A 13,889-nucleotide genomic window follows, 5' to 3' on the forward strand; every position below is an offset into this window, starting at 1 on the left:
CCTATGTCCTAATAATATGACAAAGTAATTTTGACTTTCTACAAAGTCATAAATTTGGAGGAAGGAATTCTGAAATGGCTTTTAACAAAACTGTTCAACCAATATTTACATGTAAATATCTCAAATTAGAACTGGGTGGCTAGTGAGTTCAAGTCTAAAATCATTTTTAATATTCAAAATAGGAATTTTAGAAATAATCCTGACACATTCAGTCATTTTATCTCAAAATTGAAATGTTTGCTTAGAGCCATTTTTCTTTTTTAAATCGAACAAAATTTTTGAATTATGAATTCTATTCTCATAATTACGACTTTGAAAATCCGGACGAGGCATTTCAAATTTCCACACTGAAGACATTCACATGGAACAGAAAGAGTGTTGGGACAAATATTTCCCCACCAGGGGGCGCTGATAAGACAGGGTTCCAGCATCACCACTGGGATTAGTCGCACTCACTCAGCAGGCACAACTACAGTCTTTAAACTGTACCCAGAGGTAGTAAAATATATTAATGCAAATTAATATGTCAAAATTAACTTGGGAGGGCTGAGATTAAAAGCAGCCACGGGTTCAACCCCTTACTTCCCCTTTGATTTACGAATTGATATTGATATTAGAAAGTCTGCGAAAAATTCAGCACAATAACAAGCCTTATCTTTTCAAAGAAGTATCTCCAAAAAATAATGGAAGACATTTGAAGCAGTCAATTGAAGAGAGAGCCAGCTTTCCTGCTCTGTCCCTTTAACCAGTCGACTCACAGTTCTCCTGGTCCCTCCCATTCTTGCAGCCCCTCTGTCTTACTGGTCGGAGATGGGAGCGCACATAACAGCAGCAGCAGCACCACCATCACGTCGGAAGACACGGGATGAATCTAAGGAAGGGGACATGAAAACCAACAATACCAAGCAGGTGCGCTGTGGAAGATATGGGAAAAAGACATCAAGTTTTTCAGTGACGCTGTACCCAGCCGCTTCAATCGGTAATTAAACCTCTGCTGTTGTGGCCCCTCGCTTTTTTTTGCGCTTTTTTCTCCCCCCAAGCCATTCTCCCCCCTACACTGCTGGCACAAAGACGCTTATTCTAAGGAGCTGCACCTGGGATTACAGTCAGTCCGCAAGAGTGAACAGATCAGTTACATCTAAAACGATGGAATGAGAAGCAGTGACAGTAAGTAATAGGATCAGGATTAAATCACTTTTCTTCTTTTTGTACCCCTGTAAATTCCCTTCTGATACCCCCCATCCGTCACCCAGCGAAGACATACTGTCATTGTCTCGAAAGTGAAATCGATTCACTCTTATTTTAAAACGTTGTTTTTGTCGGAATGATGCACAAGAAACTCTATTATGTCTATAGATTTTTATTCCCTTTTGATTCATTGCGCATTACCCGTTTTTTCCTCTGAATGAGCAGCCGGTTTCTCTTGTTCAGGATGCGACTGCGCAACCTTCGGCAAGTACCAGCAATTAGGCTGTGTGTTTGTGCACGAGTTTCCTAAAAGCTTACAAGAAACAGTTCACCCATTTTTTTTTTCTTTTTTAATTGGACGTCGCCATTGTTGTCTGTAAAAAGGAAAAAAAAAAGCAACTGTGGCGTTCTGGACTCAGAGGGGTCAAACGGTGCGCCCTTGGCATCACACCAACCCCCTCCTTGTGTCTGAACCAGGGTCCGTCACAGAAAATAAATCAAGCACAATATGGTGGAGCCCGTTGGATTCATAGAGGCTTGGAAGGCACAATTCCCTGATTCGGAGCCCCCCAAGATGGAGCTGCGGTCCATTGGAGGTATTGAGCAGGAGCTGGAGAAGTGCAAAGCGTCCATCAGACGCCTCGAACAGGAGGTGAACAAGGAGCGCTTCCGCATGATCTACCTGCAAACCCTCTTGGCTAAAGAGAGGAAGAGCTATGACAAACAGCGGTGGGGTTTCAGGAAGACACCATTGAATGAGGGGGTAGACCCTGCAGCCACCCAGGGTGCAGAGTCACCATCTCAGCAGCCCCACATGCAGGAGACTGGTGGAGTTGGAGGTGCTGGAGGATACGCTGTAGTCGATAGGAGTCGTTTTCAGCCACTTGGGGATGGTACTGGCAGGTCCAAACCTAGGCCCCCACCAGCCAGGAAGTCAGCTTCCCATGGAGACGGCTTGGAGTCAGCGTTTGACTCACCCCAACAAGCAGAGTCTATGTCCTGTGACAACCTCGATGGCCTCTCGCCATCTAAGCAGAGGGGTGGCATCACCCTGTCCCCCCGCAGGCCCACACTTCCACCCCCAGACAAGGATCTGCCTTCTGACCCCAAAGATAAGCTTGGGATGGGACTTGGTGTAGCAGCTCTCAGGTCCAACTTTGAGAGGATCAAACGGGCCAACTCTCACTCTGCTGGAGATGTAGGTAAGGGTCAGGAAAAGCAACTACCACCACCACCACCACCGTTCTACACCAACATGGAATTCCATCATGAGAGGGGTTTGGTCAGGGTCAACGACCGGGATGTGTCGGATAAAATCAGCTCCCTGGGTACTCAGGCCATGCAGATGGAGCGAAAGAGATCTCTTCACTCCCTTCCAGGCAATCTGGCAACAGTGGCAGGTGAACTTCGTGCCAGGCCAGTGTATAGAGGACGGTCTACTGAGAGCACCTGCGGCTATGACGCAGAATACGAAGACGGGGAGCCCAACCAGAGACATTCAGGGAGGGCCAATGGGGGTAAACCTCCACCTCCGCCTTGGCAACCATCTGAGTTCCAAGCCTACTCCAGCGTCTATGTTGGTGGAGTGATGATGGGTGAAGGTGGCAGTGGAGATGGACGTGGAGGTGGCAGTGGAATCACAATGAGGGACCACAGCGGAGGTGATGATCACCTCCTGACCTGGCCACGCCGCTCCTACTCCCCAGGTAGCTTCGAGGATGCTGGAGGGGGTGGTGGCTACACACCAGACTGTAGCTCCAACGAGAACCTGACATCCAGTGAGGAGGACTTCTCTTCTGGCCAGTCCAGTCACGTCTCTCCGAGTCCCACCACAGCCTTCCGTCGTCCCTTCAGAGAGAAGAGCAGGTCGCCTTCCCAAAACTCCCAGAACTCCCAACACTCCTATGACAGCAGCAGCCCTCCTACGCCGCAGTCTCAGAAGCGTCACCACAGGCAGCAGGGAGGCCATGTGGTCATGTCTGAGGCCACTATTGTAAGTGTTCGCAAGACAGGTCAAATCTGGCCCCCTCCTGCCCACCATGACCTCATGCCCCATGGTCGAACATCCCATGACAACAGTTTTCACGGAGACCACTTAGGTAAGTAAAGACGGCTATCTCTAATCTTTGTTATGCTGAAGTTAGTCATGCTTAAATAATCTTGGCACTAACTTTGCTTTGTATAATATAGCTTTCCTCTTAAAACCACATGTTGGATGAAAGCATTAGTGATTGATAATGTTAGTTGGACTGGTGTGTGCAGTCAAATATGCCAAAATGTGTGTCCTTTGGACGGCCTTGCGTGGGAGCCTGATGAAAGATCCACCTCTGCTCATTCTTGGAATGTCAGTCGGGTGGGTGAACAATGAATGTGGCCAGTCTGAGTTGAAACTAAAAGTCTAGTCTTTCTCAGGCCTCTGGCTCTTGTACATAATTTAAATAGCAGGTGTCTTCCTGCCTACCTGGCTTTTTCTCTTTTCTTTTTCATCCTCCAAAAAAAAAAGAGATGCAAGGTGATTTTTTTCCTGAATTACAAACATAATGTCTTCACCGACATTTACAGTTCCCACCATTCTTTAAATATGCTGTATACAAAAAAAAACAAGTCCTTTTTGTTTCGCAGCCTGACCTTACATTAGGCTGATATTTCCTGTTTTAGATCCATTAGGATTACCTACATTTGTTCTATTTGTTAAATGGCAGAAAATTTGAGATGTTTTATTTATTTATTTTTTTTTGCAGATGATTATTATTACTTTCCTTAAAGTCCGAAACATACCTGGAAGTTTATAATGCCATTGGCTTTGTACTTTTTTGATCGCAAACTGTCCTATGGATTTACTTTAAGCCACCCTAATCACACTGCTTCCTCATGTGACATCATGGGAAAATCTAAATATATCAGTTTCAATATCGGGAGCAAAACTGTCTGGTTTATCTTTGAATGCAACTTTAAGATTTCTGAAGGTGACACATTTATCTGTTGAATAGATAAACAGCATGGGATTGTCCTGTCCTCATGTGGTTCAAAAAGGAGATGGTCCAGTGTCCTGGACTGGTTGGTGTGAAATGTGTCCATTAACCCCAAAACAAAAGCAAATCATGTCATGATTATGCTAGTGAAAGAGTGCCATTGTCTACAGTGAAACAAGTCCTTTCACAATGTGGGACGAAAAACCAGTCGGAGAGGAAGAAGCAATTACTCCAAAAGAAATATAAAATCCCAGATTACAGTTTGCAAAAGCACTCTGGAACAAAGAACATTTTGGAGACATTTCCTGTGGTTTGATGAAACAAACCTCAGCCACACAGCCACATGAGTTATGAAGAGGATTAAAGATAAGGCCTGCAAAACGGGCCTTATTCCATCAGGAGGAATGGGCCAAGCTTCCAAAATTTAAGAAAGTAATGGTATTTTTATTTTTTTTAAATCTCACTCATTATTCTTGTACTTAGTAAATAGAAATAGTTGTAGTTATCCTGACTAATCTAAACAGGTAAAGGTTAGTGTGATCTAAAGTCAGACAGGAATAGGACTGAAGGGTTTTGTCAATACAGCATATGTAAACATCTAGTTTTAGTGCCTTTATCTAGTAATCTGCCTGCACTCAGTTACTAACCTTGAGCTTTTGGAACAGCACAGCTACAAGGATATGGTGCTTAGAAACAAAGTCATGGACTATCTGGGTAACTGGGCTACCAGGACTTGGTTTTCTGTAATTTGCTCAGAAATTTTCCATTGTACAAGCCATGCCAGGTCGTAAGAGCTGAAAGCAAACACTGCTCGGGTGGCTCAAATATTTGGTATAATTTTAAAACTTGGAATGTTGTTTACTAAGGTGCGGTTAGTAGAAGCCATGCACATTTTGGTGAGTTGCCTGTCAGTGGGATTCGGCTGTGGAAGTGAGTAGTATTTTGAGTCGCTGGACTGGCGCCCTGTTTGACCAGACAGGCATCACATGCCTGCAACCAGGGTGAGCTGCAAAAGAAGGAAAGCATTGAAAGTAAAGATTGTCTTAAGCTGCTGCTTCACAAAGTTATTGCAATCATCACAAATGCCTTTTAAGCTGTTGCAACACAGGATTCAGTTCCCAACATGTTACTGTCACTCTTAATAGCATTAGCATCTGCAGTCCGCGTTTGCTCACAGGTCTCACTGCATCTATAATTCATTTATCTGAAAAGAATTGGGAACCCTGGTGGAATTAGCTAAAATGCCTTTCCAAACAGGATGCGATTATCAAAGCACCGCTGTTGCATTGAAAGCAAAAAACATCTTGCATCATGTCAATTAAAAGGCAAATCCCATCAATATTTTAGCACAACAGCAAAAGTCATTACACTCCACACAACACAATCAGGATTGTTTGAAGGTAGCTGCAAGCCCTGAAAGTCTGTCTCCAGCAAATGGCTGGCTAATTCTCCAGCTGCTGTGTTTAGGATTATCACAGCACTATCTGCCCTCTTTGTTTTAACATATTTTCCACAATGATGAGCCCGGTGGGACGTTTGACAAGCTGTAAGGCAAGGATGGAGATGGATTTTGGGCAGGAGAGGAGAAAGGAGGAGGAGGAGGAGGGGAGCATGTGTTGCAGACAGTGATGCATTTAGTGAGATAATCATAAATTTGAGCTCAAGATGTAAAAATATTTAACACCCTGCAGACTGGTCATGTTTTCTACTCGGATTAAGCAGACGTGAGACAGAGCAAGCTGGATGACCGCAATAAGAGCTGCACAATTTGATGTGTATTTTTATGTTTTCAGATAATGTTGATAATACAGAAAGAAGGGTGAAGAGAGTGTATGTTTTGTGGGGAGTGGATGATGCTAATAAAGAGTGGGACAGTGCTGTGAGGAAGACTGAGGGAGGCAGAGTGCGAGGCAAAGCTGTCGTTTCTCGCTTCAGCGGTCCGGGATGTGGGGTGCTGCAGAGAGGCGCAGATGGGAAGAACCCTCCCGTTGTGTAACAGAAACACACAAACTCAGGCTCAGGCACACACAAAGTTACACATTCTCGATATTTCATACCTCTCAAGACTACTTTGGCTTCAGAGGATGGCGTACACGGAGCATAAGATCACTTTTTGACGGTCCATCCTCTCATCATCCCAGCAATGAGTGCTTTATGTGGGTGATGCTTCATTGCAAATAGAATGTGGTTTTAAGGATGAAGCAATTAGAAGTAGATCTGTCAGATTTGCTGTTTCATATGTTGAAATGATGAAAAAAAAGTTTAAATGATTAGGGAAAGAAAAGTCAAAATGATGTGGAAAAAGAATATCAACTGCCAAAATGAAATTATCGCAAAAACGTGAGACAATCATGAATTTTGTGCGTCTGTTGGTCTATTAGAAAAGGCTTAGATAAAAAAAAAAGGCTTCTCTTTGACAAACATTAATGTGTGCATAGTGCGTGTATAGGCACACATGCAAGTTTCATGAACGTCCATGAAAAGAAAATGTCAGTTTTAGCAATTCGCCTCATCTTTGAGATGTCTTTTTCAATTTATTCTGATATTTGGACTTAAATCTAAAAGCAGAATATACATTTTCTCACCATCACGACTTTAATCTTAAAATACAATTTATAAAATGGTTAGACCGCAGTCTACAGGATATTTTATTCATTTTGTTAGAGATATGCCCAATGGTGGAAAACGTAAAGAAATTTAGAGTAACCAGTACTACGTTCAGTAATGGTTTTAAAGTTAACTTCTTAATTAAGCAGAATACCCTGTGTTTTGTTGCCTTCCCCTTTATAAAGTAACTTTGATCCACGCAAAGTGATGTTTGCTAATTAATTAATGGTGTTATCTTCAGCTGACTGTTGTCTGCTGATTCACAAAATAACTCTGGTTGCCAAGCAGTAGGGGTAGCTGTTTTTATGAGTTTTATGAGGCTGCTCTTTGTTACCAGACAGATGTCTAAACACCCACTCATCCTTTTTCTCAAGCAATTAAGTGTAAGAGCTTTTAATCTTCCCTTTATCTTTCATAACGTCACCTTCCTAAAATAATAGCCGAAGTAATATTTGGCCAAAAGTGATTTTTTTTTTTTCCCCCGAATGATCTTTTGGCAATAAAAAGTATATATATATATATTTTTTTTCTTTCAAAAATTGCTTTTGAAAAAAATGGCGCAGTCCATTATTTTAGGAATGTGAGACTTCTTTCTCTTTCAAGTTGGGAGTGTGGGTGAGCTAACTACACTCTATGTCTCTGGTATTTTACAAAAATTAGGTTTAAGTCATAGATTTGTTAGTAGATGCAGTTTTGAAGTATGAGCTAAAGACAATAGCATCCATTGCAGATTAAATCTGATTTCACTGTCCGTGTCATCCTGTGTTTATAAATGCATTCCTAATTTGATTTTAATTATTTTACAGATAATATCTCTTGTGAGCTACATTGAGTTGTTTTGTTTTTCTTAGATGAATGAGCTCTGTGCATTTAAACTTTTATGTCTTAAAAATGTGATTCAACATTTCCATCTGTGTTGGAGCACAGGGAGGAGGCAGAAGAGGGAAAAAGGAAAGCTTTACAGTCAGTCTGGTGTGGCACAATGACCCCTTTTCACACGGCCGGGGGAGTGACTACGCCTCTTAAAAAGACTCGTTCAGTGTTTGCAGTTGAGTGAACTTGGCAGTAAGAGCAGACACACAGTAGCTACAGGCTCAAAGTTAGGCTCAAAGAAGTAAGATGGGAAGAGAAGGAGATTAGATGGAGTTAGAGGAGGGCAGCATGTTGGACTTTCTTTGCCAGGTGGTGTTCAGGTCAGCTCACCGTGGCTGATGCAGCCTGCTCAGGCAACTGAAAACTGTCCCTCTGACATTATATCAGGAGGCTGGTATAGGAACATTTGAACGGTTCACAAGTTATTTGTTCATATGAAAATCCTTTTTATTTAAAATTGGATCATATTCTTTGAGTTGGACTGTACTCTTAAGGTCCCAACTTGAAAAGTCTTTAAATGTTATGGACTTTAATGTTGACACTTTTCAAGTCTTAATTTTAGTGAGAAAATAAAATAAATAAATAAATATATATGAATCTGGAAACTGTTTGCAGTTCCCAACTTTTTTTTTTCCATTTCATTATCTAAAAAATATCAAAATTATTTTCTGAAAAATAAGCACCTTTTTACAATTATCTATGTAAAATATAATTTATCTTGTTTTTGGCTCATTGCATCTTGATATCTACATTTATCGACCCTCTTGGTTCTATAGCTACAGAACCTATTGATAATGTACACATTCAATATAAAACATGTTTTTAAATTGTGACCTCATTTTAGGGCTGGGGGATATGAGGAAAATCTAATATTGTGATATATTTTTGCTATATCACGATAGACAATATATATCACGGTATTCTTAACTGAGCTCCAATGTTATTTTAAACTTGCAACATGATGTCACCCACGCAAGTTCCTGCCCCCATTTCCCTGCTAGACTTAAATGTAAGCTAATATAAAAAGGGATGCAGTATTTTGTTATGAACTGTCTACACTACGACTAGATAACAAGGTGAGAAATAAGTTTTAACTAAGAAAAAATTAGCGAGGGAGAGGGAAGTAGGTCAGTTATGCTTGACTTTGACAAACTTAACATATAGATGTGCTGTGGAATAAGGTGTGTTTTGGTTCAACTTAAAAATAAAAAGGCGCCCTACACACAAACTGACAGGTCATCAGTAAATTAGCTAATTTAAATTGGCTAATCAGCCACCGCTGTGTTAGCGTGGCTAATAGCAGAGGTGGCTAATCTACCACTGCGATCACTCATTAATAATCGCAAAATACACATCAAGCCTAAAAACCGAAAACTGTAAGGAACTGAATGTTATGTTCTATGTAGGTTAATGCTTGAGTGTTTTTGGTACTGAATCCTGACACATAAAGTTGCGTTGTTGTCAGTTGCTATGGCAACGAGTCTGCGTGTATCGTAAAGCAGACAGAGACCGAGGACAAAAGAATGAGTAGTTTTGAGTTATTTTTCCCATTGCATAGCATTAAATGAATCCTACCTACGTCTCCAGGTTTCACTTTAACGGACTAGTTCTACCGCGGCAGCGCGGCTATAAACGGTGTGACGTCAACGCAACAACTGTTTGTAAAAGAGTAGTCCGATTAGGGGGGAATACATTTTTGGTACACCCTTTTGTGGCAATAGTTTTATAACATGTTTTGCAAATTACCTCATTTTGTTCGATGTCCTCCATATAAAATCAAAACTACTGCCAATTTATTGATCCGGTGCTGTTTCTCTTCGGAACTAGACTAGTTCATCTGATTCTTCAGTTACCGTCTCATTCACGGCTCGCCTCAAACTCTCGCTGTCACCATGTTTGTTTTTCTCCGCGCAGCATGATAGGAAATTTTCAGGTTGGGAGGGACTAGTGATGCATTCATAGGGTGTCGGATAAACCATACTCACAGTGAATTTGACGGCGAAAGTTTATTATTTGAACAACAATTTATACTTGGTAGTTGCAATATAGCCATTTTAACTATCGTAAATTGAAATTATCGCGGTACATCGAATATACTCGATATATCGCCCAGCCCTACCTTAACTTACTGTATATTTTCAAACCCATGACAAAAATTGAAAACTCACAGCATAAAGCAGAGACGATGCTACATGTTTTCTGCTGTATTTGCTCAGTTTCATGAATATTCCCGTAACAGTGATGGATATAGTTTCCTTGTATAAAGGTTCTTGCATTTCTGATTGTATTTATTTACTTTAAAACCGTTCTGCAGTCCTAATAATGGCCAACACAAAACACAAAAAATAAAACAATTGGAAGATTTTGGTTTGTTTTTCTGTTTGTTTTTATAATGTAGCATGAAGTCTGTCAGTCAGCACTGGTTCCATGTTTTAGCAGCAGAAGCTCAGCCTGGCACCATGGTTGGTGTGGAGTTGCCGGCTTGGCAGTGGAGCAGCTCTCCAGTGAGAGTCAAACTTATTGGCTTGGATTTTGGGTCTGGAGCTCTTTACCACTGACGCTTGTTAAATTAAATGTCTTATAAAATGCCTATATGTCTTTGAAAAATGTTGGAGATATCTCTATTACTTTTTTCAGTAAGAAGAAGCTGATGTGTTGATAGGACACTCCCAACAAATGCACACAAAAACACAATCTTGAAAGAGTAATCAATCCTCTTTTCTTGTGTTCACTTCTTTTTTTATGAGCTTGTTTATTTCCTTTGCCAAGCAGCCAGCCAGAATCTTTCCTCTGTAACCAACGAGGCTTGTAAAGAGACGGGGGAAAAAATCTTGGAAAACCCTTAACATAAATCCTGGTGGCTTTTTTTTTTATTTTCTCTTTTTTGTAATGACCATTGCTTTTGAATAGCAGCCATCTTGGCTCTTTAGCTTGGCTTATGTTATTTCATTCACAGTCATCTTGACTGGCTGCAACACGGGGAAGTTATGCTGCTATTGCTGTACAATTCAGGGTTTCAGTCTCAGTGGTGAAGAAGCTGACTGGTGTGTGTTCTCTGAATTTAAACCCATTCTACGTTGATGAGGGATGTTGACTCCAATCAGTTGTTTCACTGACAAGTTTACTATGAGGGTTGACATGAGAAACAAGCACTTTTTGGTGTTTGTGGTTGAGACTAATTCTGTTTCTAACATATTTACATGCCAGTCTTAATTTAATCACTACAATAAAGGCTTTGCAACTTTTTTTTCCACTTCTGAAAGATTTTTACCAAGTCTAAGGAGATTCAAATATGAGCTTGAGTTTTTTCCACTGTACTTTTAAAAATACAATGTTCTGTGTGGCTAGTTAGAAATATTAAATGTACCTTTTGAAACTAACAGCCTATAAGCAGCTAGTTGACATAGTTTTTTCTGTATTTTTTTATACTTTTGATCTGATGTAATGTCCTAATCTTAAATGCCAGCCTTTTTAAAGGCAAAAAGAACAGGTATGAAATGAGACATTTTATGTTGTTTGTCTGACGGTTACCAAAGGTTTAACATTTATTTACTGAATTGAAATATGGTTATACAATTCTAAGAAATTTCAACCAGCAAATCAAAATCAAACTAAATAGCAATAGAGTGTAATCACTTTATCCATAATCCATCAAAAAATTAATTTACTGAGAGAATTAAACTTGTATGCTATAGAATTTTTTTATGGATACAAAACTATGGAGGAGGGATAAATTGACTCAGTCATTTGGACCTCATTAAATCAGGCAGATGCATAAGACTGTACAATCTTTTGTCTGTAGAAGTGTTGCTGCAGCGTTGGAATGCATAAAATTTAACATAATGCATTTTTATGGTGTGTTGCTAATAATAGACATTGTGATCATTGAGCACAGTAGGAGAATATTGTGCTGGTTTTCTGACCTAAAACTGACTCAAAGAGTGCCATCGTCCCCAGATCTGGGTTCTGTCTTCAGATACAAGCTAAGTGCTGAATTAGTACAGAGCAAAAGGAAGACTTTGTTGGATTCTCAATGACACCATCTTATCACCCTGCCATGTATATAATTATGGAGTACTTTTAGCTGTCTTTATTACAGCATCAGTCACTTTTAGTGTTAAAAAGTGACAGAGTGAGGACTCAAGTCATGGCATTTAGAATGAAGTCAGACTCAAGCCACAAATTTAATGACTTTCGACTTGATGAAATCATGAAAGAACCAGGAAAAGTCAGTGTATCGAGGCTGGCAGATAGAATCACGACTCATAGTATTGCAAAAGCATGTTTGTAGTGCTTCAGTTGGAAATATGCTTTTGGTTGAAATGTTTTATATAATTTTCTAAATTTACTGGATGTTTTATTTGTAAACGGCAACATTAGCACTGATTTGTAGACAATATTTAAGTTCTCTTCTGGCAAATAAAAACACTTTTCAACATAATTTGAAATATTAAAATGATTATTTCTCAGATTAAGTTACGTGTTTTTTTTAAATGACTTGTTTAAGATTTGAAATTAAAAGTTTAGGACTCGACTCGAGGCTTGCATGCCTTGACTTTGGACTTGGGAGTTTCATGACTTTATTTTGGACTTTTCTCGAGACTTTGGTGGAAAGATTTGAGACTTGTGTTTAGCTAGTCAGACTATCCAAGAGAAGAGCAAACCCTCCCATAAATGCCATGGGTCAACCATGAACCTTCAGTTAAGAAACAGATGTTTGTGTTTTAAACATTGTCTGACCCTGGTGGCATAAATCCTTAGTCCAAGTCATGTTCACATTAACAGATGCTCTTTTCTGGATTATCAGGCGAAAGCAACCAATTAATAATCAGATTATGTTAATTTCCCCATGCCATGTAACAGCTCAGACCAGACCTCTTGCACAATTAATGCATTATGTCCTATTTACAGCATTATAGTTCAGATTGTCAGCACTCATAAACCAGCGCAAGGAAGTGGAAATGTTTGCTTCCCTATAAACTTTTATGATGGTCACTCCTTTGCTATGTTCCCAGTTAAATAATATTATAAGAGAATCTTTATTCAAGCGCAAGCTGTAATCGTCGGTTGTTTACACGACCGATCCATACCAAACCTAATCGATGCCAACTGTCAGCAGCAGGCGTCCTTCCTGTAACGCCGTCCCATCTTTTCCCATGTTCATGCTCAGCTGATTCTATTAGGATTCCAGTCTTTGTTTACTCTCTGTTCCTTAAACTATTTATAGCATGTCTTCTTTCTGTTAGTCATGGACTTCTGTCACATATGCTTTCAATCTACAGTTGGTGCACCAACAGACTGTCGATTCATAAAAACTGTCTAATTAACTAAGGGTTTAATGGAGTTTCCCACCGTTTACTGCTGGGATTAAGTAAGGTTTGAAGGCCACAGTGTTGTTGTAGAAATCCCCATTTCCTTGAACTTTTGGTAACTTTGTTTGCTCCTCTAATCGGGAGAGAAATGTTCCTTTATCTTTTTATCACTGGTAGGTTGTTGTGAACCGAATGATTGACCAGATAGTTTTTATACACCCCAGTGAGAAGTCCATCTTGGTTTCTTTGCCTTTTAGCACTTCAGAGTCCACAACTGTTTGCCAGCTGGGCTCCATGTGATTCCATTCTCAGTATTTGAAAGCTTTATAAAAATTGGAAATTGCTATTGGTTCATAAAAAGATTCATCTCTTTCGGAAAGGTGCGATTTCTTAGAGTACAAGATGCTTATGGATAGAGGTTGCAAACACAAAGACGGATACGTAGGAAATCTTCTAAACTGATTTATAAAACGCAGAACCAATTCTGCAGTGAGCACACAGTTATTAAATGCCTTCCGACATTATTAGAAAATAAAAATAAAACATTTTTTTACCAGATTTAAAAGTAGTTTGATTTCCATTATGTTCTCTCAGAGTATTAACTCCCTCTTGTTGTGTGTTATTTGTTGAGCTGCAGAGGGAATGGATAACTCCAGCCTCGGAGGAGGAGATCAGATTTCATGTTGCAATCTCCCCCCTCCTCACTCCTCTGTCTTCGTCCCAAATGCCCTTCGGTAACATCTCTCCTTCTGTGGAATCTCTTTTATGTCACTTAATATTGTTTTTGTGTTCCCCTGACCATTTTTCCTTCCCTGCCTACCACCCTCACGCTGTGCTGTTCAGCCTAGAGCATGCTAAACACAATAAAGGCAGATTTTTTTTTAAGCCCAGTTTCAGAATTTTTTTTTTTTTTTTTTTTTTTTTTTTTGTTTAGGCC

At 40.0% G+C, this 13,889-nt stretch overlaps 1 protein-coding gene across 1 annotated transcript in view; it reads left to right on the forward strand.

Annotated features, from left to right (window-relative positions):
- The first annotated feature begins 781 nt into the window (after positions 1-781).
- LOC103147575 (breakpoint cluster region protein-like) overlaps positions 782-13,889 on the forward strand; it is an 81,428-nt gene continuing 68,320 nt past the window's right edge. Inside the window, exon 1 of the mRNA XM_007565990.2 lies at positions 782-3,287. Within this exon, the coding sequence (XP_007566052.1) occupies positions 1,697-3,287 (1,591 nt within the window). The 5' untranslated portion in view covers positions 782-1,696. The remainder of the gene's footprint in view (positions 3,288-13,889) is intronic.

This window comes from Poecilia formosa, unplaced genomic scaffold (assembly GCF_000485575.1).
Source record: "Poecilia formosa unplaced genomic scaffold, Poecilia_formosa-5.1.2 Scaffold6, whole genome shotgun sequence".
Taxonomy (NCBI): Eukaryota; Metazoa; Chordata; class Actinopteri; order Cyprinodontiformes; family Poeciliidae; genus Poecilia; species Poecilia formosa.